Source organism: Elephas maximus, chromosome 17 (assembly GCF_024166365.1).
Source record: "Elephas maximus indicus isolate mEleMax1 chromosome 17, mEleMax1 primary haplotype, whole genome shotgun sequence".
Lineage (NCBI taxonomy): Eukaryota > Metazoa > Chordata > Mammalia > Proboscidea > Elephantidae > Elephas > Elephas maximus.
The window spans coordinates 67088070-67111760 of NC_064835.1; the positions used below are offsets into that span (position 1 = coordinate 67088070).

The 23691-nt window shown below is 43.8% G+C and overlaps 1 protein-coding gene across 1 annotated transcript in view; it reads right to left on the reverse strand.

The window, feature by feature from the left end:
- The window catches only part of ANTXR1 (ANTXR cell adhesion molecule 1), a 258803-nt gene that overhangs the window by 84247 nt on the left and 150865 nt on the right, over positions 1–23691 (reverse strand). Inside the window, exon 14 of the mRNA XM_049856413.1 lies at positions 7593–7634. Within this exon, the coding sequence (XP_049712370.1) occupies positions 7593–7634 (42 nt within the window). The remainder of the gene's footprint in view (positions 1–7592; positions 7635–23691) is intronic.

Genomic DNA, 23691 nt, shown 5'->3' on the forward strand with positions numbered 1-23691 from the left:
GTGGCTTGCATGTTGCTGTGATGCTGGCTTTCAGTGATGAACTTATTTCCAGGTGTATTCTTGGACTCACTGATCCTAACCATTTCTCTGTGGCAAGAATTTTTTCGATGAGAAAACGGAGCTATGGAGAAAGTATACAACTTGTCTAGGCCTAGTGGTTCTCCCTAATAGTAGCAGGTCTGGCACCCTCACAGCTATGTCTACAGAGACACCAGGGTGGGCTCCCTCTCTGGAGGGAAAAAGGACCAAGCTATTATCAGGCATCTTCTGGACAGTGGATATCAAATACACACACACACACACACACACACACACTTACATACACCCCACACACATTCATATATACACACAGCACACTCACACCCACACACACTCATATATATACAATCACACACACTCACATTTACTGTACACTCACACCCCACACACATTCACACACATGCCGTTGGTGTCCACCCCAAACAGAAGTCCTAAACAGGCCCAGAACCCAGTATTCTACATTTCACACACTTAAAAAAAAAAAAAAGGAATGTGGCTGCTAAGAAAACCAACCACTCTCCTTTATTATAAAGAATACAGGGCCATCAACGTGTTGTCCTTAATCACCGAGTATGAATGTGTGACCAGATATGCTGACGTCATGACAAATTACATGCAAGTCAGAACAGGAAAATCTGAAATTAGCTGGAATATGTATTTACAAACAGAAGTGTTGCTTTTTGCTGACTTGCCATTTGCTCCTAGGAATTCATCTCCAAGAATTGACATGGAGGGTGACCTCTGGCTTACCCCCAAAGACTTCAGATGAGACAACTGGCCAGTTCTACTGTAGGGCCTGCCCTCTAGAGCCTCCCAGGCCTGGGAGCCTCTTTGACCTTAGTTTTTTACTTCATGTCATCACCCTCACATGGCTGCGAGGGGTGCCAGACCTGCTACTGTTAGGGAGAAGCACTGGTCCTAGACAAGCCGTATACTTTTCCCATAGCTTGGTTTACCCATTGAAAAAATTCTTGCCTCAGAGAAATTGTTAAGATCAGTGAGTCCAAGAACACCCTTGGAAATGAGTTTGTCACTCAAAGCCAGGTGCTTATTGTTACTCGGATGCCCACCCAGGGGCAACGCCTTTAATACACATCCTTTCCCCTTCAGACACAAAAATAGCAGCCAATAGAAGTCTATATATTCGTATTCCTTCTCACTCTCGCTCACGGCATTTATGGCCGCTTACCCTGCCCCCTCCACATACATCCTAACCCGGACAGACACATTCTAAAGCTTCGTGGTGAGAAGGCATTTGGCTGGTGTGTGGGAGAGCGAAAGAGAAGACAGGCCAGAAAATGGTGGGCCTAAAGTGAGCAAATGAGAATAGCCACACACTAAGGTTAAGCGCTCGGCTGCTAACTGAAAGGCTGGTGGTTCGAACCCACCCAGCAGCTCTGCAAGAGAAAGACCTGGTCATCGGTTTCCATAACGATTATAGCCAAGAAAAACCTTAGGGGCAGTTTTACTCTGTCATATGGGGTGGTTACGAGTTGAAATCGACTTGACGACACCTAACAATAGCAAGGGCATGAACAGACTGTAGAAGACAAGTGGCCATTTCAGTGTTAAAGGGCCTGTGGGCCCTGAGTGCCACCTGGGCCTGGGTGGAGTGACACTGGCACTTAAGAAAGGAGCGAGCCCCAGACACACAGTTAACCCAGAACTGAAACCATTCCCAAAGCCCACTCTTCAGACAAAGATTAGACAGGAGTATAAGACAAAAAATAACACACGTGAGGAATGTGCGTCTTAGTTCAATCAGATATACCAGACCCAACGCTCCTGTATGAAAAGGCAGGAAGGGACAGGGAACCTGGGATGGAAAGCAGGAGTGTGCTGTCACCTTGTGCAGATTGCAACTAATGTCACAAAACAGTATGTGTGTAAATTTTTGAATGAGAAATCAACTTGAGTTGTAAACTTTCACCTAAAGCACAATTAAAAAAAAAAAAAGAACACCTGATGTTTCCACAGAAAATTGGAGTTTTCCCTGCTGGTTTTCCAAACCACAAACCAAACCCATTGCTGTCAAGATGATTCCAACTCATAGCGACCCTAAAGGACAGAGCAGAACTGCCCTATAGGATTTCTAAGGCTGTAAATCTTTATGGAAGCAAATTTCGACATCTCTCTCCTGAGGAGCACCTGGTGGGTTTCAGATAGCAGGAGTGCACCCAGCTGCTGCACCACCAGGGACAGGAGCTACATATTCCTTAGGGTCACGTGAGAGAGGGTTGCTCTATGCTTCTCGTTAAGGCACAAGGTCGAATCCCAGCCCCATCACTTCATACCGGTGTGATCTTTCGTGGACTATTTAACCTCGTCACGGCTTAGCCCTTCATCTATAAAATAGGGGCTGTACCAGTTCACCTTTGTGCCGAAAAGGTTAAATGAAAAGTTCCAGGAAAACTGCTTTGTAGAGTTGTCTGAATCACCATAAATGCTCAGTAAATGTCATCTCTAGTAGTAACTATTATTATGATTAATTTTTACAGCTTCACATGCAATATCCACCAGGAATATCTGCCTCTCCCTGGAGACAATGGAAACCCTGGTGGTGTAGTGGTTAAGTGCTACGGCTGCTAACCAAAAGGTCGGCAGTTCGAATCCACTAGGCGCTCCTTGGAAACTCTATGGAGCAGTTCTAGTCTGTCCTATAGAGTCGCTATAAGTTGGAATTGACTCGACGACAACAGATTTTTTTTTGATCTGGAGACAAGAAGCTAAGACATTAACTATATAAACCTCACCCCTTACACCTTACACTCTCTCTTAAGACAAACTCCTTGTACGAATTCTCAGACCTGCTACGCACTGTCCGCAGCAGGTACTCAATCTAGAATCTTTAAGTGAATAAGAAGTTTAAATATCTAAAAAGCATGGTGGTTACTTACATAGCTTTTACTTCCACCCTATTTGTTTTTCCCAATGTCCTCAAGTCATATCCTGAGACCTTAATTTGCCTGATGGTAAAAATACAATGTTTAAACTCTTACCGCTCAGGTCTCCATTTGGGTAGTTTATTCACCTATTATGAGAGACCTGGTTAAAGTGCTTGGCTGCTAACTGAAAGGTTGGCGGTTCAAACCCAACAGCTGCTCCTCAGAAGAAAGATATGGCAGACTGCTTCTGTAAAGATGACAGCCTTGGAAACCCTGTGGGGGCAGTTCTACCCTGTCCTGTAGGGTTGCTACAAGTCTGAATTGTCTCAATGACAATGGGTTTGGTTTGGTTTTTGATTATTCACCTATTTCTAACACAATATTTAATTGATTAAGCCAGAGGGTTTCAAAAGGAAGTGAAAAGGATTCGGGGGAGAAGGAAAGCTCCAGACTCCAGGAAGGAAAGGTTTTGTTGTTCATCAGCAAACAAAATGTACTACTAATCTGTCCAGGTCAGGCCTGCCCAAGGCAGCGTGGTTAAGCGCAAAGACTGCAGAAGTGTGTGCTGTATATGTTTGATAGAACAGAACTCCTTCTCTACACTTGTACTTCATGTGTGGGTCTGTGTGTGTCTGAGATACATAGCTGGTTAAAGCGAAGCTGTAAACATCTTTCCATTCAGTCATGGGCCTCCTGCTGTTAGTGAAGTTAGAAATGGAACCTGTAAGTATGGCAGGGGGATGAAGAATATGGCAGGGATTCCTGGCTGTAGTTTGTATTCTAATATTTAGTTAGACTGACGTCTAGATTACTAAACCCTACTAATCCAGAAAGGCCACAGTGCCTGCCTCAAGGCCATCCTTCCTTCTAAGGAAATGATTCTCGCCATGCCCAGGGAGCCTGGCCTGTTATGAAGCAACACTCTTCCCTTCATCCACAGCTAACGGAACCAGGAGTGCGGCTTTGACCCAAGGGAAGCCAGCCCAAAGTTAGCCATGACCTACGATTTAGGGTGTATGATTTAGAGTGAAAAGATGAGTTAGACCCAATGTATTCGTCTCTTGGGACTTGGAAGAGGGGAACTGAGTAAGCAGTGGGGCAGACGCTGAAACAATGGCCTGAGAAATGCCATCAGGTAGTCAGGGGTCATGACAAACCACAGCAAAGAGGGAGTAGATGAAGCCAAAAAAAAGAGAGCAGAAGGGAGTACATTCCCAGAGAGAAACAGAGAGGCTATGAGTGAGGATGAAAGAGGAAGAGGTGGAGTTGCTGGTTCCCTGAGTTTACTCAGTTCTTGCTATCTCCCCAGCAAGTCTACCTGGGCCCTTTCATCTTCGGCTAACTTGAACTGGTCTCTGCTTTTTACAGCCAAACGATCAGACAAAAATGCATATGTAGTCAGCAAATCCACGGAAGGAGATTACATTTAGTACTATGCCACCAGATGAGGTACTCATAGATGGACTTCTCCCATAAACTGCGAAGGATTCAGAATAACTACAGACTTAGTGTGGAAGCTTCACTTGGCTACCAATTAGAGAAGACCCTTAACCCAGGAAATGCCCCTGTTAATTTTTAAAACTGAGCTTCCTTGCTTTTGCTGAGATCTTGAAATCTCAAGCAATTTTTCTTTGGACCGTCTTTATATAGGGGTATCACTGTTTGATTACACAGACTTTCAGAAAGTCACGCCTTATTATATTATTCATTTTGATAGTCCCTATTAAAGAGGATCACTGAGAGTTCATTATAAAGATTCAAAAAGTCTTTATTCTCTAAGGTTAGTTATTTAAATAGCAGACATGCCTCCCTTAGGGTATGATGGTGAAAGATATGATGAGAGTAAGCATGATTAATCATTGACTTGTTCATGCCTATGTATGGCAGAGAACACATGACTTCACAGAGCTATTAACTGCTTGTTAGACACTGTTAAACTCTCTGGAGATAATTCAAGATCAGCTAGAGTAATGAGGGAGCAGACGAAGCCAGGTAGCTAATGGTTTTAAATGTTGATGCTGAAGGAGCAATTAATAAAATACCCTGGGAGTCCAGAGAAGGGAGAAATTAGTTCTGATGGAAGGAATCACAGTGTGTTTTGTGGAGATGGTAGCACACGAGCTGTGCTTGAGGGACTGGTCGGATTTGGATGTAGGGAGCTGGGGTGGAGAAAATAGTCTAGGTTGTTGTTGTTGTTAGGTGCCATCGACTTGGTTCTGACTCATAGTGAGCGACCCTGTGTACAACAGAATGAAACACTCCCTGGTCCTGTGCCATCCTCACAATCGTTGTTATGCTTAAGCCCATTGTTGCAGCCACTGTGTCAATCCATCTCATTGAGGGTCTTCCTTTTTTTCGCTGATCCTCTACTTTACCAGGCACGATGTCGTTCTCTAGGGACTGATCCCTCCTGACAACATGTCCAAAGTATGTGAGATGTGGTCTCACCAACCTTGCTTCTAAGGAGTTTCTGGTTAGGTTACGACTATGATTTTCAGAGCATTGTGTAAAATACTTTGTGTGGGCTAAGCTGCATTATCTGTTTCTGTGGGATTTCTTTTTTTTCTGCCAGAACACATCAGGAAGGATATTAGGGTCACCAAACTTGCAGAGCCAAGGAATTCTCAGGGCCAGCACACATGCTAAGGTAATCAGCGGAGCCTGGAGCCTGTCCCTGGCCAGCCAGCGTGCTCCTTGAAGCCCAAGACAACCCCTTCCAGCTCAGATATCCCAAGGCTGTCATTCTGTTTCACAAGTCAGGTCTGCCTTCTTCAGGGGAAAGGAGAATGTCTATAAAAACGCTGGGTACAATTGGAGAAACTCAACTACTTCTCTTCCCTATCTCTTACCTATTTCTTTCTAGGTGGCTTTCTGGTTTTGACTTTTGCTTGTCCGTTTGTTCCAAAATCGTTTTGTTAGGTATAGTACTTCATTCTACAAATACATCTTGAGCTTCTGCTGCGTACAGAGCCTGTGCTAGATGCTGGGATCCAGGCTAAACCAGACCCCCATGGTCTTATTGTAAGAGGGTACCTAAGTCCCCTGGTGTGCTGTAGCTACGGTGGCTGCCAAGTCACCTTCCAAAGGTGAATGCAGAGCCAGCACCAGAAAAAAATGCAATAGCTCCTCTAAAGGAATGGAGGAGGGAACATTTTTCACCTCAGGGCAAGGCAGAGCAACCTCTGCAAGGGAATTTCTTGCCCTATTTTTCTTTGGCTGGGTAAGAGACAGCCGCACACAACAGGAACAAAGCCAAACTAGAACCCATGGAACTAACCCCGATTCCATCTCTTGATGGACTAAGAAAAGGCTTTTGTGGATGTAAAGAGGGATTTTTTAACCTCCCTCTCTTTGCACAGCAATGTAATTTCCTCCCTTGATTTCTGGGCAGAAAGTTAACATTCCAACAAGCTGTGCTTTAATTGATTGCAGCTATTAAATCCCTTGGCTCACATGGATATACTTCAGCATACAAGAGCCACATGGAAATTTAAATTTAATCATCACTCTTTCAGTCTGTAGGACCCTTGACAAAGGCCTTGGGGAGAGGAGTGGTGAGGGAATGGCACTTGGTTTGCACACAATCAGGCTTGGAGATTGAGGAAAATGAACTTGAAACCTCAATGTATCTTTTGGTCCCTCTAAATTTTTAGATCTGCACTCTGGCTTTCAAATTGGCTGGTGTTGCATGCAGCAAGTCTAGCTATCCCGGGAGTAATCAGGGGATTAGGAAAGCCGTTTGCTTTGCATTCCAGCCCGGGATGCTCTTTCTCACCATAAGCCTTTAACACCTATGATTCCTTTCACTCTGTTCTACCCCGGGCCACCATTGCATCAGAACTGCTAATTCAGTGGTGAAGGCCAAGGTTTTTCTTCTTCTTCTTCTTTTTTTTTCCCCCAGATGATGAGGATTTGAAAACAAGGCCAGGGTATTAGCACATCCCCCTCCAGTGCGTATTCATCACTGCCTGGAAAACCTTGAGATGACATCATTTTAAATTAAAGAACAATGGTATACTTCAGGATCTGGCTGTTTCCGGAAACACTGATTGAGGCCTAAGCCCATTGCCGTGGAATTGATCCTGACTCACAGCGACCCTATAGGACAGAGTAGAACTGCCCCTTAGGGTTTCCAAGCCTGTAAATCTTTACAGAAGCAGATTGCCACATCATTCTCCCATGGAGCAGCTGGTGGGCTCGAACTGCCGACCTTCCAGTTAGCAGCCAAGCGCTTTAACCCTAATGCCACCAAGGCTCCTCTTGATTGTTTGGAGAAGGTGGTAAATTTGCTCTGCTCTGCACACAGAAGGCAGAAGTCTCTGGAGAGGGGAGACAACATTCAGGTGCTGGTTCTAGAAGAAAAATCAGTACCTCAGAGCACCAAATAATTGTAATGATTGAAACAAATATTATATTTGCATCTCACATTTTATCTTTGGGGGAAGAAAACCCTCCAGAAACATTCTGTCTTTGGTGGCCAGTTTAGTTCAGTTCCTGTTTAGTCCCTGGTTAGGAAAGGTCAAAGACAGGCATTTCCCTCCCCATTGCTTCATATGCAGTGGGGGCCTAGGTCTGACTTAGCTCTGCTTAGTCCCAGCCAGCCCCGTCATCTCCCTGCCCCACTCTGCTGCCCTGCCCACTTGGCCGAACCTCACCCTGGTGGCTTACCTCACTCTCCTCAGCAGGGGGTGGAGGGACTTCCTTGATAATCTGAAAAGAAAAAAAAAGAAACAGTCAGTGCAAATCTTTGGCCACCTGCTTTCCAAGAGGCCTGCTCTCAGGAGGTACCTAGGTAAGAAAAAAAAAGGTGGTATGGCCATAATTACCACATTAACTGTGCCAGAGTAAGGGAGAGTTAGTCAATGCCTTGATGTGTCTTTCTGGGCAGACTAGCTCAGTTAGTAAAGCATGGCCCAGGCTGAGGGTTCCATTCTCAATTGGTCTGTTGTGGCTTTGTATCAAGAAAAAAAATGCTCCGTGGCTAACCCAAAAAGCAAAACCAAACCCACTGCCGTCGAGTCGATTCTGACGCATAGCAACCCTATAGGACAGAGTAGAACTGCCCCCCATAGAGTTTCCAAGGAGCGCCTGGTAGATTCAAACTGCTGACCTTTTGGTTAGCAGCCATAGCTCTTAACCACTTCGCCACCAGGGTCTCCATGGCTAACAGTTTCATCTTTTACCCTAGTAACTATCTTGTAAATGTATTCACACATTTACTCATCTGGTCATTCATTGCATCAAGTCATCCAACCATCCATCCATCCATCCGTCCATCCATCCATCCTTCCACCTGTCCACCCACCCGTCCACCCACCTGTCCATCCACCCGTCCATCCATCTGTCCATCCGTCTACACATTTAACAAAGAACTGTTACTCAGCAGAAGTTAATCATTACTGCAAAGATGAGTCAGATGTGGACCAGTCAAGCCACTTGCAATCCAGTTAATGATCAATGGCCCCATGCGGTACCCATAGAGGGAGAATGTGATGTCCAGGCTGACTAATTCCCGGCAGAACAGCAGCTAAGGAGGGGTAACCAGGGATTGGTCTCAGGGCACTGATATTTAGGAGGAACAAAGACTTAAATAATAAGACTCTACTCTGCAACTGCTCCATTATCGGGGCTGGAGAGAGACATGTGGACACCTCGGGCTGGCAAGCAATTGAATGCCTCTTCTAACCAATGAGAGGGTGAGTGATGCACGTGAGAAGGGTAGGGAAGGAACACAGCTGGGTGGCAGTAAGCAGCCTCTCATGCTTGCCTCCAAAGTTATACCTCACTCATAAAGGGAAAGCTCTTGTAGTTAATTAGATTTAGTTTCTTACAGGGAAGTTGGGCTATTATCTACTGTGACTCCACTATGTCCCCTGAAAGGCTCCTCCCCTCACTCAAACCTTATTATCAGAGTTTTCGGTCCTCTACATACAGACATTTTCCTTAGAGGAATTCTGGTAAATACAAAGCTCATTACATATCTCTAGATGTCTTAGTGTCAGAATTGGCTGGGATGGGTGGAGAAGTGGATGGATGGATAGATAGGTGGATGGATGGGTGCCTTGGGCATCACCCATACAACCAATTCCTTCATCTTCCAGTTGGCGAGGTAGTCCCTGGCTGGAGACCAGGCTGCCTACCTGGTATCGAGAGCCTTTCCTCATCACTCCTTCCTAAGCACACATTTCTTCTGATTTGATGATTATTCTTGGACCTAGCTAGGACTCTGACCCCCACTGCCATCACCCAACCTACTGTTCTCTGTAATGTCATCGCTACATGACTAGCTCAGGCACCACAACATGCTATCAACTTGAGCTTCTATCAACATCAGCCAGTGGACGGAGTCTCCAGTCATGTAAAATATCATATGCAATTAATTGAAGGGCATAGGCTAAGGCCTTCAGGGGTTTCAAGCTTTCATTTCATCTACCTCCACTTCCTGGCCTTTGTGGGAAGCCTGGAGAACGTCTTTGGAAAGGCTGAAACCATGATTTTGCTCACCCACTCAACTCTGGCTCAAAATTCCTTAATAAAACCTCAAGGGAGGGCTGTTACTGCCCAGTGCTGATTTCCCATCATCCCAGAGGCAGTAATTATTTTAAAACAGGAAATGTTTGGAAACTGGATGGTGGGGTGAGAAGCTGGGAACTGTGATTTGGAATGTATCTCTCCTCTTAGGTCAGGGTTAGGGAGGGGAGGGAGAGGAAGGAAGAGCAGGATATTTGGGAATACAGACAGATGCTGACAAAGAGTGCTGTGGGCAGTGTGTGTGGTAAGAACCCTGGGCTTAAGGAGGTTGAGTGCAGAATGGCCAGGCTTTTTTGTCTTCATGGTGCTATTATCCTCCTCTCTCTCGGAGAGGAAGTACAGCATAATTGTAATTGTCAAATGTGAACTCCAGGTCTGACACTTCCTGGCTGTGAGGACTTGACAAGTCCCTTAATCTCCCTGAGCTGGAATGTCCCCAGTCTGTTAAATGGCAGCAATTGCATAACCTTGCAGGAATTGAATAACAACAAGCAATCATGTCTGTAAAATATTTGGTACACAGTAGGTGCTCAATACCCAAACTCACTGCCATCAAGTCAGAAAAATCTACCCTATAGGACAGAGTAGAACTGCCCCACAGGGTTTCTGAGGAGCAGCTGGTAGGTTTGAACTGCCAACTTTTTAGTTAACGACCAAGCTCTTAACCACTGCGCCACCAGGGCTCTCCAAGAATTCCCATGCGGAATAAAATGCACTCTTCTCCACCCACAAGGCCCTGCATGGTCTGGCCTCACCATGTCATCTCTTCCCTTTACTCTCTTCACTCCAGCCTTAGAAACCCTATGGGGCAGATCTACTCTGTCTTATAGGGTTGTTATGAGTCAGAATCAACCCGATGGCAATGGGTTTTGGTTTAAGCTGATGGAAAAATACTATCATGTTCAGGTAAACAGTAAGTAATTCAGCACCTCAAATCTGGCCTCGTTGGTTTGATGTCTGGTTATGTTTAGCAGGAATGAGGAAGTCTTAAAGCTGTCCACCACCACCCTTCCCCCGGGGGCAGGGAGCAGCTCACCCATAGGATGGCAAGGAGAGCTTTCAAAGTGAGATCCAGACAGGCTAGGCCTGAAGCGATGAGATGATCATTGCAAGCAGTGAAGCTGTTTGGGCTGTTCACGAGGGCACTAGACCTGCATGCCAAGGCCAGCACAAAGGCTACCGTAGGGGCGCTCTGAGTACAAGGACTGGTCAGCGTGCTCCACCTCACCCCTCTTGAGGGCCAGGGCCATGCTGGTTGGAAGAGCAGCTCAAGCAATGGCCTGTAGCTCGCAGCACCACTGCAGCCTTGCTGCAGGCAGAGTGACCTTAAAACACAGATCTCAACAGGTTGCCTTGTACTGAAAACTCACTCAGGAATTCCCAACCAAAACCAAACCCGTTGCTGTTGAGTTGATTACGATTCACAGCGACCCTATAGGACAGAGTAGAACTGCCCCATTGGGCTTTCAAGGAGTGGCTGTTGGATTTGAACTGACGATCCTTTGGTTAGCAGCCAAGCTCTTAACCACGGCACCACTAGAGCTCCCCAGAGATTCCCAAGAGGGATAAAATGCACTCTCCTTCATCTACAAAGTCCTGCATGATCTGGCCTCACCACCTCATCTCTTCCCTTCACCTTCTGCCCTCCAGCCTCCTGGTCACCTTCCACATGCCCTGCTGCTTCTTACTTGATTCTGCCTACATGCTCTGTCCTGGTCCAGGCACTCTCCCCAGTTAACACCTCCTTATTGGACAGATCACCAGTAAATGCATCTCCCCAGGGAAGCCTGTTATAGACCTCATAGAAGAGATGAGGTCACTTTTATGGGCTCTCACAGTGCCCTGTCTTTTTTTTTTTTTGAATTATTTTTTTATTGTACTTTAGATGAAGGTTTACAGAACAAACTAGTTTCTCATTAAACAGTTAGTACACATATTATTTTATGACATTGGTTAACAACCCCAAGACATGTCAACACTCTCCCTTTTCAACCTTGGGTTCCCTTTTACCAGATTTCCTGTCCCTTCCTGCCTTATAGTCCTTGTCCCAGGGCTGGTGTGCCCCTTTAGTCTCATTTTGTTTTATGGGCCTGTTCAATCTTTGGCTGAAGGGTAAACCTCAGGAGTGACTTCATTACTGAGATGAAAGAGTGTCTGGGGGCCATATTCTCAGGGTTTCTCCAGTCTCTGTCAGGCCCCCAAGTCTTGTCTTCCTTTTTGAGGTAGAATTTTGTTCTACATTACATTTCTTTCCAGTTCTGTCTGGGACCCTCTATTGTGATCCCTGTCAGAGCAGTCAGTGGTGGTAGCCAGGCACCATCTAGCTGTACTGGACTCAGTCTGGTGGAGGCTGCGGTAGATGTGGTCCATTAGTCCTCTGGACTAATTTTTCCCTTGTATGTTTAGTTTCCTTCATTCTTCCTTGCTCCCAAAGCGGTGAGACCAGTGGGGTATCCTAGGTGGCCGCTCACAGGCTTTTAAGACCCCAGATGCCTTTTGTAGCACTTTTCGTTGTAATTAAAAGGTTAATTGTATAATTCCTTGTTTCCAACTAGAATGACAAAAAAAAAAGACTAAGAAGGTCCTTATTTCCAACTAGAATGCAAGCTTTGATCAGCTGAGTACTGACAAGCTTAGGTTTGGCTTGGAAGCTTATGGAAGGTTACTGTTAGACACTGATTGTCTTTTTAGCTCCTTCCTCATTAACCAGTGGCTGCTGAGTTGACTCTGACTCTGACTCATGGTGACCCCATATGTGTCAGAGTATAGCTGTGCTCCACAGGGTTTTCAATGGCTGATTTTTTGGGAAGTAGATCTCCAGGCCTTCCTTCTAAGATGCCTTTGGATGGACTCAAATCTCCAGTCTTTTGGTTAGCAGCCAAGTGCGTTAACCATTTATACCACCTGGAAGTGCCTCCTTCCTCAATGTTGTTAGGTGCCATCCAGTCCATTCCGATTCCCAACGACCCTATCTATCTATGTACAACATCAGGAAACGCCGCCTGATCCTGCGCCATCCTCATAATCATTGTTATGTTTGAGCCTGTCGTTGCAGCCACTGTGTCAATCCATCGTATTTTGAGTGCCTTCCAACCTGAGGGGCTCATCTTCTGGCACTGTATCAGACAATGTTCTACTGCTATTCATAAGGTTTTCACCGGCTAATTTCTTTACAAAGTAGATCGCCAGGTCCTTCTTCCTAGTCTGTCTTAGTCTGGAAGCTCCATTGAAACCTGTACACTACGGGTGACCCTGCTGGTATTTGAAATACTGATTGCATAGCTTCCAGCATCATAGCAATACGCAAGCCATCACAGCAGGACAAATTTATAGATGCATGGGGAAACGGACAGATGAGTGGGACCTTCCTCATTCAAACCATCTCATTAAGAGGGACAAATTGAAGATGGATAAAGTTGAAGATATCCTTGATAAAATAGTTACAAGGAAAATTCCTCAACCAACATATTTATTAGCCTACCGTAGTAGAACTAAACACAGTACCTGGAATATGTCTGGGACAACTTTCATATTTCTACTCCAGAGGTCAGCACCACTTCCTTACTACCATCTTTAGGTTGGATATTTTGGATGGGTAGAAAGTGACCATTTGCTTCTTTGTGATAGCTGCCCTAGGGCCCCTTTGCACTAATGGTTGGACTGGTAAGGTAAGGGGGATAAGAAAAAAGGTAGAATTGAATGAGCAAAGAATTGGTGTTTCTTTGCTACCTGAGTTTCTTGAAACTATCTCTGTTGAGTTGAATGTGCCTCTTCTCCCCTCTTATCAGTGACTTTATCTCAGTTTTATCCACTCTCTGTTCAGGCAACCATCGAGTTAGGGCTCGATTTGACAGAGACTATTGTGTGGATGGGAGCCCCGGTGGTACCGTGGTTAAGAGCTTAGCTGCTAACCAAAAGGTCGGTGGTTTAAACCCACCAGCTGCTCCTTGGAGATTCTATGGGGCAGCTCTACTCTGTCCTATCGGGTCGCTATGAGTTGGAATCTACTTGACAGCAACGGATATGTAACGGGTGATTGTGTGGATAAAGAGAAGTTAGAAGAGACCAGATAGAATTCTCATCAAATTGAAATCTTACCGACAACTTCTCATTTTATCAAAACAACCAAGGTTTTTATGTGCACCCCTTAGTTTCGCTGTCAGAAATGGTAATGATGGCAGATTTAGAGATACAGTCAGCATAGAAGAAAGACCACAGATGCCCAGGTCCTGTTTAACACCTGAGAAGCTTAGTTATGAACCAGGTTAAACTGATTGGGACTCTGTAAAGCTATCTCACAAATTATTTTATATAATATTAAAGTGAAATAATGTATCTGGTGAGCTGATATTGCTTGCCTTCTCTCCCTCCAGAAATATTCAAGTTTTGCTCCAGATTTGTAGATTTTGATCCTTGCCACTTTGCCCTTGCTAACTCTATTGTTAAGCTCTTGTTGTTGTTGTTAGGTGCCGTCCAGTTGGTTCCCTATGTACAACCGAACAAAACAGTGCCCGGTCCTGCGCCATCCTCAAGATGGTTGCTATACTTGAGCCCACTGTTGCAGTCACTGTGTCAATCCATCTGGTTGAGGTCTTCCTCTTTTTCGCCAGCCCACTACTCTACCAAGCATGATGTCCTTCTCCAGGGACTGGTCCCTCCTGATAACATGTCCAAAATATGTGAGATGAAGTCTTGCCATCCTCACTTCTAAGGAGCATTCTGGCTGTACTTCTTCCAAGACAGATTTATTTGCTCTTCTGGCAGTCCATGGTACATTCAATATTCTTCGTCAACACCATAATTCAAAGGCATCAATTCTTCGGTCTTCCTTAATTGTCCAGCTTTCCCATTTATATGAGGTGATTGAAAACACCATGGCTTGGGTCAGGTGCACCTTAGTCCTTAGAGTGATGTCTTTGCTTTTTAACACTTTAAAGAGGTCTTTTGAAGTAGAACTGCCCAATGCATTGCACTGTTTGATTTCTTGACTGTTGCTTTCATGGGTGTTGATTGTGGATCCAAGTAAAGGAAATTCTCTATAACTATAGCTCTACTGTTATAGTTCTGTGCAATGGAATGCAAAATGTAGTCTTTCCGATTTTTTTGGAGGGCAGCCTCTTCCTCATCCCAGATGATAGTCACACTGGCTTATTAGAGAGACATTTCACTGAAAATTGAACATCAGGTCAGCAAACCACGTGAGGATCAGGAGGACTCCAGACCGACCTATTCCTCCTTAGTCCCCTGTTATGCCTCTGTCACCTTGTAGAGAAATCTGTCCACCACAACTTAACCTTTCTCCTCTTCCTTTTTCCTTCTCTCTTCACTGTGTGACAGGCATTGACTTAGGCTAAGCTGCACAAGGCCATGGTAGACAGATGCTGATTTTCTGGCATGAGAAGTGAGACAAAACAGGTGACTTCTTTTTGACCCCCTTTCTTCTTAATTGTACTTAGTGCCTTGATATCTTTTTGAAGGAGCTGGATGCGGGCATCTCCTGCAACTGCCTCTATGCAGAAGGCTACAAAGGAGACAATTCCTTGACACATAGCCAACTCTGCTGTCTAAACAAAGTCCAAGAGATCAGCTTAAGAGAGCTTTTCTATTACTAAAATGAGGCACCCATTCTCTAATTTTAATTAGCTCAGCGGTTTCAAACCATATCGAGTATTAGAATCACCTGAAAGGCTCCTTAAAACACCAATTTCTGGGCTTTACCCTGAATTTCTCATTAGAAGGTCTGGGGTGGGGTCTGAGGATTTGTATTTCATATTTCAAAATTTGAAATTTCCCAATGATGCTTATCCTTCCAGTGCATGGACCACACTTTGAGAAGCACGAATTCGCTTATTTCTAACAACGCTGTTCCTCACCTATATACATGGTGTATGTTTTGCTTCAAGAGTGAATTCCTATGAGTGCTCTGCTGAGATCTGCTTATGGCTGATAGAACCATCAACTTTAAAAACGTTTCAGTTTACCATTGATTTTGTCCTTGCTCCATTATAAGGAACTCTGAAGCATCTGCTGGCCATGAGGCCCTGTTGTGTGGAAGACACAGAATTCAGCTCTGTTTGCAGGCCCTCCCTTGCTTCCTCTGGTGTTTGTTCTCATCTCTGGTGTACAGCTGGCATGGCCTGGATTCCTGGATCCAGCTCTGGTTCCCCAGGAATCAGGGACACAGAGCTTATCTTTCATTGCCTGCAACATTGGCAGCTACCCCACTGAAATGCAGTTGCATTTCCTTCTTCCACAGTGGACTCAAAACCTCTAGAAGACATGGGCATATCTGGTCAGCTTTTGCCTTGGCATGTAGTTCAGTGCATATTATGAGATCCCTAAGATGTAGCCACCATCATGCTATTTCTAGAATGAATGAGTGGATGTTCTTATGAAGAAAAAGGTAAAGGAAGTATTTCTGATCATCCTAAAATTTCTTGCCCTTTGAATAAGCACTTCAGTGATAGACAAGATAAAATTCTGGCCTCTCAACCCTCCACATAAGCATTTCTTTAATAATTCATATGTAATAGCCTCTTAGTGGGTTGAATTGTGTCACTCAAAGGATATGTTCAAATCCTAACTCCTGGTACCTGTGAATGTGACCTTATTTGGAAATATAAAATCAAGTTAAAATGACATCATATCGGATTAGAGTGGGCCCTAAATCCAATGGCTGGTGTCTTTATAAGATGGGGGAAACTGGGGCACAGTGATACAGACACAAGGGGAAAGGGCCACGTGAAGATGGAGGCAGAGGTTGAAGTAATGTGTTTACAAGCCAAGGAACACCAAGAATTGCTGGCAACCACCTGAAACTAGGAAAAAGGCATGGAACAGATTGTCCCTCAGAGCCTCCTGAAGGAAGCAACCTTGCTGACACCTTAATTTCAGACTTTTAGCCTCCAGAAGTACAAGAAAGTAAATTTCTATTGTTTTGAGTGACCCAGTTTGTGGTGATTTGTTATGGCAGCCCTAGGAAACTAATATAGCCCCCAACTGCCAAGAATGGTTTGTGGCACTTGGATGCATCATAGGATCTCATTAGAGTCATAGGTTGGACTTATTGTTAATTGCATTACTTTACTGGAAACCATCTACTCCACATTCTATCCTATCCTCTAGTCCCAGCCTCCAAGTATATTCATTTTCCCTGTGGTTCAAGATTCTGCTTTCCAGCTTTGCATCCCAAACTAAATTTCTAAGACAATTTCCTGAAAATTTGAAAAATACATGTATAGTCCTTTAGTTTCAGTCCACGTATATGTGAATTTGTTCATACATTGTAGGTAAACAGGGCAAAAAAATCCTGAACTTTGAAATCATGTTAACTCTAAACATGATTTTCCACGAGTTGTTAAGATTTTGTGCCACCGAGGGACATCGTGTGAGTGAGAAAGTGCTGCCCAGCTGCCAGTAGTGACCTGGGGAAGAACCCACAAAAGCTGCACTCAGCTCGTGTTCTTTCTCACCCTGGATTATTCATGTGCAATGTAAGTATGTACTGAGCTCCTGAGAGTGCATGCTTCTCTTCATAAGAGCAATTAATACAAGCATGCATGTTATGTCCTGGTTGTAAGAATTCAGATATTGAATGAAGGAGGAAAGCCTTACGTGTTGAGGAGGAGCTTACGATGAGGCGAGAGAATATGGGTAGCATGAGAACAAAGGGTCTAAAGGAACCCAGTGAATCTCATCATAGACCATGCTTCCTATGGATGGAATTATGTCCTCCAACGAGATATGTTGAAGTCCTAACTCCTGGTACCTGTGAACATAACCTTGTATGGAAGTAGGGTCTTTGGAGATGTTACCAGTTAAATTAACATGAGGTCATTTGGGAGTAGGGTGGATCCTAATCCAATCTGAGCCCTGAAGAGACAAAGAGAGACACAAAGAGGAAGACAGTCATGTGATAACAGGCAGAGATGGGGTTACGCTGCAGCTGCAGGTCAGGGAATATCTGGGGCTACCAGAAGCTGGGAGAGGTAAGAAGGGAGCTTTCTTTTCAGAGAGAGCATGGTCCTGCACACACTTTGAGTTCAGGACTACTAGCCTCCAGAACTGCGAGACAACAAATTTCCGTTCTTATAAGCCACCCACGTTGTGGTATTTTGGTACAGGAGACCTGGGGAGCCAAAACAACATGGAAAAAGAAACCCCAAAAGGAGAATGGATTCCATCAGAGCCATCGTTTTCTTTAAGAGGGATTAATAGCATGTGCCATGGATTGAAGAGACAGCTACAGTGCTGACAGCAGCAAAATAGCACTTTCCTGGTGTTTGGTCTTGTTTAGAGCCACACAAACAGCTTTTTCATGAAAGGAGAAACCTGGCAAAACAACAAAAGATGAACTTCTATTTTAAGTCAGTGCAGAGAAGTAATAACAAGACAATGAGTCACAGCCGTCCACCTCTGGTGTTGTGACACTTGATCCTAAGAATGTCCTTCCTTCTGTCTCATCTCTGTAACTCCAAGCCACATCATTCTCATGTCTACCAGGAAACTTCATGTATTTATTTTTTTTTAATATCAAGGTAAAGTGCTACATTTTCTGTAGTATTTATTTATTAAGAATTTAATAAACCAATATATTTAATAGATAAAATGGTGGAATTTTTTCTTGAGTTTTTTTTTTAGTGTATCATTTTATTAGATTCAGAATAGGTTTGAGTGTTCTGCTCTGAACCTGTTTCCCCCGTGAGTCCTGTTATTTTCATGGGTCCAAAATCCTATAATGCAGTAATATTTTGAAGAGCACATTTCATGTTATAGGAGAAATGACAGTATTTGAGAACTCTTGATGCATCTGATACTTAATAATTACCATTAACTTTGAAGACAGCAAAGGAAAGATGGCTGACAGGGCTTGACTTTCTTATCTGATTACTGGTGTTTCACAAAAGACACACAGTCTTTCTGTGTGTACAGCAAAATCCAAAGGAGTTGTGTAATAATTTTCCTTGATGTTGGTAATTTTGAATTGTGAACTCATGTTTAGCTCAGATTTACCTGTGAGAATCCTATGGGGCCTGGGATGAGGGACCAGCCTGTCAGAGAGGATTTCAGGGTTGCAGATCCCTGAGGCACATGAATACTTTTTATAAGCTTGAGCTCTATAGAACTCAAAGTAGTATAAATTTGAACTATGACACTCTGGGAGGTTATGGTTATAAATTCTCAGGGAACACACACACACACACACACACACACACACACACGTACCCTAAACCCGTAGACCATTCTTTCACCCAGATGTCCAGCTTTAGGCATGAAACATCATTCCAACTTCCAGACTTTTAGGGGCACTGTGAGGCTATTGTACCAAATCTCTAGGTTGTTAAGATTGGAAAGTATTCCTGAGGGCAGTCCCCGTTTTAGGGTCAATTTACCATCTGATTTCCGGATTTGTCTTCATTTTGGTCTTGGGAATGTCCTCTATTTTCTTGTGAGCCTGGCTATCCATTGAAAACAACTTTTTTTTCTTGCTATGTAGTCAAGAATAATTGATTTTTCACAAATGATTACCTCTCAGAGGTGCTCGCGCATGTGAATGTTGTATTTAGATGGAAAAAGTTTTCTGGAGCCTTTGACTTAGAGCATTGCATATCCTAAGACTTGTGGGCTCATCTCTTAAACCTAACTCAGTTCCTATCCTCGAAGGTTCTGTGTGAGGAGAAACCATCAGGACAGAGCTGTGAGAAATACCCATCTAGATCTGGCAAGCCATCTCACAAGGGCTTTAATATCACAGATAAAGAAGATGCTTGCCCTCACTCTTACATTCTAGACTTCCATCCTGATTCCCAAAACTTATAATAAATATTTTTCTATTTAAAGTCAAATAAGCAAGGAAAAATAGGCAACTGGATGTGGAAAACATTCAGGAAGGATGAGATGCTAGGTGACAGCAGATAAATGAATCTTTCCACTATACAAACAGTATAAAGTTTAATAGAAACCTCACAGCTGACTGGAGCAGGTTAATGCTGGCCAAAGACTGCTTGAGTCCAGTAATTTGACACTGTAAAATTTTACCAAGGGCTAATGCCAAGGGTGTTGACCTAGAACGTAGTACAATAAATTTTCAACGAAATGAACTGAGCTCAACTCCTCCCTGCCCTTTGGAACTCAAATTTCAAATAATTTTTGGCCTTTTCATCTCATTGCCCTGAAGATAAAGACCATTTAAAAGGCCAAATTCATTATCTAGGGTGAGAGTAGTGGCAGGAATTTTAACATTGGCTGATAAGGCTGAAATGACTTACACGGTGTTGTGGATTGAAACGTGTCCCCCAGAAAAATATACTGAAGTCTTAACCTCTAGTACCTATGAATATGACCTTGTTTGGGAATAGGGTGTTTGAAGATGGTATCAGTTCAGTTAACATGAGGTCGTATCAGAACAGGGTGGGCCTTAATCCTATCTGAGTGGTGTCCTCGTGAAAGAGGAGAAGAGACACAGAGAGACAAAGAAAGGACAGCCACGTGAAGGTGCATCTACAAGCGAAGGCATGTCTGGGGCTAGCAGAAGCTGGGAGACACAAGAAAGGACCTTCTCCTAGAGCCTTCAGAGAGAACATGGCCAACTGACCCATTGATTTTGACTTCTAGCCTCCAGAACTGTGAGGCAATAAGTTTTTTGTTTGTATAAGCCATCCAGTTTGTGGTATTTTGTTATGGCAGCTCTAGGAAACTAATACACATGGCCATTTCAAAGAATGGCTGTGCATACTCTCCACTGGATGATACGTCAGTATCACTGCAAAACTCTACTAAGCAAAACAGGAAAAGAATTCCCTAAGGCTTGGGAGGAGGAGCCTCTGTCCTCTGCCTGGGTTATGGGTGAGGTGATTCCAGCCACTAGCAAGGCCAGTGGGACCTGAGCAGGGCACACAAGTGGAACAAGGATGTGTTGATGATGTTCACAGTAAGTTGTGAGTTGTCATCAGTGTCACAGTAACTTGGCAAAGGTGCAGCCTCCAAGGAGGGCAAGGAAGAGGCCATGCCCCAGCACTCAGGAACCTCTTTTAGTCCCTTTGACATCCTCCAGGACTGTGTTTCCCAAACAGAATTTGGCAGATTACGAGGGTCCCAGGTAGCACAGTGGTTAAGAGCTCAGCTGCTAACCAAGAAGTCAGCAATTTGAATCCACCAGCTGCTTCTTGGAAGTGCTATGGGGCAGTTCTACTCTGTCCTATAGAGTCGCTATGAATTGGAATTGACTTGATGGCAACAAGTTCAGAAGTCAGTATGTTAATAAGTGTCTGGGGTGGGGATACAGACAGGCCAATTTAGATTTCAAGGTCAAAAGAAGTTTGGAGATTCACAATTCGAATTATCCTATTAAAAGGATAAAGGAGAAGTCCCACAGTGAAGACATTTATTCAACTTAGTTTAACATATTGTCTAAAATACCCCTCGTTTTGAAGTATGCCTATTTATTTCCTATAGGGTACTATTGTTCTGTGGGCACAGTTTGGCAATGTCATCCCTGATTAGTGACATCATTTAATCCTCAGGTGGTTTTGTTGTGGAACGAGGTTTGAGAACCTCAGGCCAGGGAATCTCGAAGAGGAGTGTATGAATATGTATATAAGAATACAAAGAAGTAGCCTTACAGACAATATGCTTCCAATTTTCTAATTCTTTTTGTGGGGGAATTAAGGGTAAAGGATTTGCCCAGTCCTTTAACTGAGGAAGGTCTGGTACTGGAACCCAGTCTTTGTTACTGACAGCTCACCTCTTCTCATTTCACCCAGTAGGCAGGAGGGTGGGGGGGGAATAAGGTGAGCAGTGAGGTAGCCTAGTAGGGATGAGGGAAGCAGACAGGGCAGGGAGGAGATAAGAAAAGACTGGGCATGTGGGGTGTGTAGGGCAGAACTCCCGAGGTGAGGGCAGGGTATGGCAGAGCTCTGTGTGCCAGTGAGAAATAATCTTGTAAACTGCAGAGAGAAGAGTCTCCAGTTGGGGATGGGTGGAGGGAGGCTGGAAAGCAATCAAGAAAGCCCAATCATCCTCGGCCCAAGATGCCTGGATAAGGAGCTGCCTGTATTTAGGAATGTTTTTATTAAACAGATTGTCAGCAAATCCCTTTGGTGATGTGAGGCTTGGTTGTCTGGCCCTACAAATTAAATGTCGTCCTTAAGGGAGTGGACAACATTATTTAAAAACTTTATTTTTATTTCAATGTAGAGCATTTCAAGTTCTTGATGAATATTTGTCCCTGGCAATTAGTCACTGGCAATGTCCAAACGGCTTATTTGTTGAACTATCCTTGAAATTTTTTTTATCCTTGAAATTCAATAAAGTGAATTAAATGTGATCCTTTACATAATTGTCTAAAAACTGTTTATAATATACTTACAAAGCCATTAAAAACAAAATGAAAGAAAACAGAATGCTATTTATAGAGGGAGAAATTATGAATGCTTGTACATCATCCTCTCCCAACAAACTGAATACAGATATTTGCTGTTATTTGAACAGAAACATAACAAGATGGCCTGACCTAGATACCAAACCAAAACCAAGCCCACTGCTGTCGAGCTGATTCTGACTCATAGCGACCCTAAAGGACAGAGTAGAACCGCCCCATAGGGTTTCCAAGGAGCGTCTGGTGGATTCAAACTGCCAACCTTTTGGTTAGCAGCCATAGCTTTTAACCACTATGCCACCAGGGTTTCCTTGACCTGGATACTGTGGAGTAATTAGTTGGATTGCAGAAGAATTACAACTTTATAGCAAGAACTCTTCCTCTTAGTTCCTGATGAACTGTTAACCTCTGGCACATTTCTAGATTGTCACTAAAAAAACTGATTTAAATGTCTTTTGTTATGTAATATTTGATAATCTAAAATACTACAAGTAACTTATATGTAAGTTATGAAATATAATACCAACAGCTATAAAACCACCATCCATGCAGTTCTATCTGCTTGTGGATTCCTTCTGTATTCTACTCCCATTCCCCAAGATGACGTAACGTTTAGTTTAGTTTAGAAAACATACAAATTGTGTACCAGGCACCATACTCATTTTTGGGATTAGTTTCTCCTTCCCCTGATGGACATCATAGTACAGTAAAACCTGCGAAAGCTGGAACCTGTGTAAGATGTAAATCTGTCAGAGAGGGAAAACTTAAATATCTTTCATTAATAGACAGTGATAGAAAAGTGGCAAGAATGGACCCTGTCAAAGGTGGAAAACTTGTGAGATGTGAAAAAACAAGGCTGTCCTGTGGAGTTCTGGCTCTCACAGGTTTCACTGTGTAGTGAGGGAAACATACATACACATAAATACCAATGTAGGATGAGAGAATGCTCTAATAGCTGTGTGAAAAAGTGTTGCGAAAATCAAGTGAGGGGGCAGCTAATTCTCCCTGAGTCGGGGCTGGGTGTGCAGGGAACTGCTGAGATGGAGAGATCAGTGAGCTGCACTTTGAAGAAAGAGAAATTGTTGACACAGTAGATAAAGAAGATGAGAACATTTTAGCGAGAGGAAAGAGTATGAGCAAAGAGATTGTGATACAGAAGTCCATAGTATGTCCAAGGAGCCCCAAAGAGTAGAGTGTGTCTGGAGATTAATGCATTTAGTTACTCAACAAACTTGGTGATTTACTGAATTTTCAGTTAGGCACAAGGAGCCCTGGTGGCACAGCGTTTAAGCGCTTGGCTGCTAACTGAAAGGTTGTCAGTTTAAACCCACCAATGGCTCCTTGAGAGAAAGACGTGGCAGTTTGCTTTCATAAAGATTGACAGCCTTGGAAACCCAGTGGGGTGGTTCTACTCTGTCCTATAGGGTTGCTATGAGTTGGAATTGACTCGATGGCAGTGGGTTTAGTTGGGTTTGGTTTTGAGTCAGGCACTATATTATGTTCTGGGGACCTTCAGACATAGCTTCCAACATCTCACGTTTACAGGGGAAGACAGACAAGCAAGCAAGTAGGCAGTTAAAAGAGCATGATCAAGGCCAGGAAAAGAGCAGACACAGGCTGCTAAGGGAGCCCCTGCAGGGAGGAAAAGGTAAGAGAGAAGGCCGCGGCTAGGTTGAAAAAGGCCTACATATGCCCTATCAAAGATTGTGAGCTTTATTTGAGTTGAGAGACGAGGAACAGTCAAGAGGGACTTTGAGTAGGGAAGTGAGTAGGGCCCATGACCCAATAGCTTTTTTTTCTTTACATTTTAAGAAAAATCTCTCTGGTGAAGGTGGGAGAGACAAAAAGAACAGTTAGAAA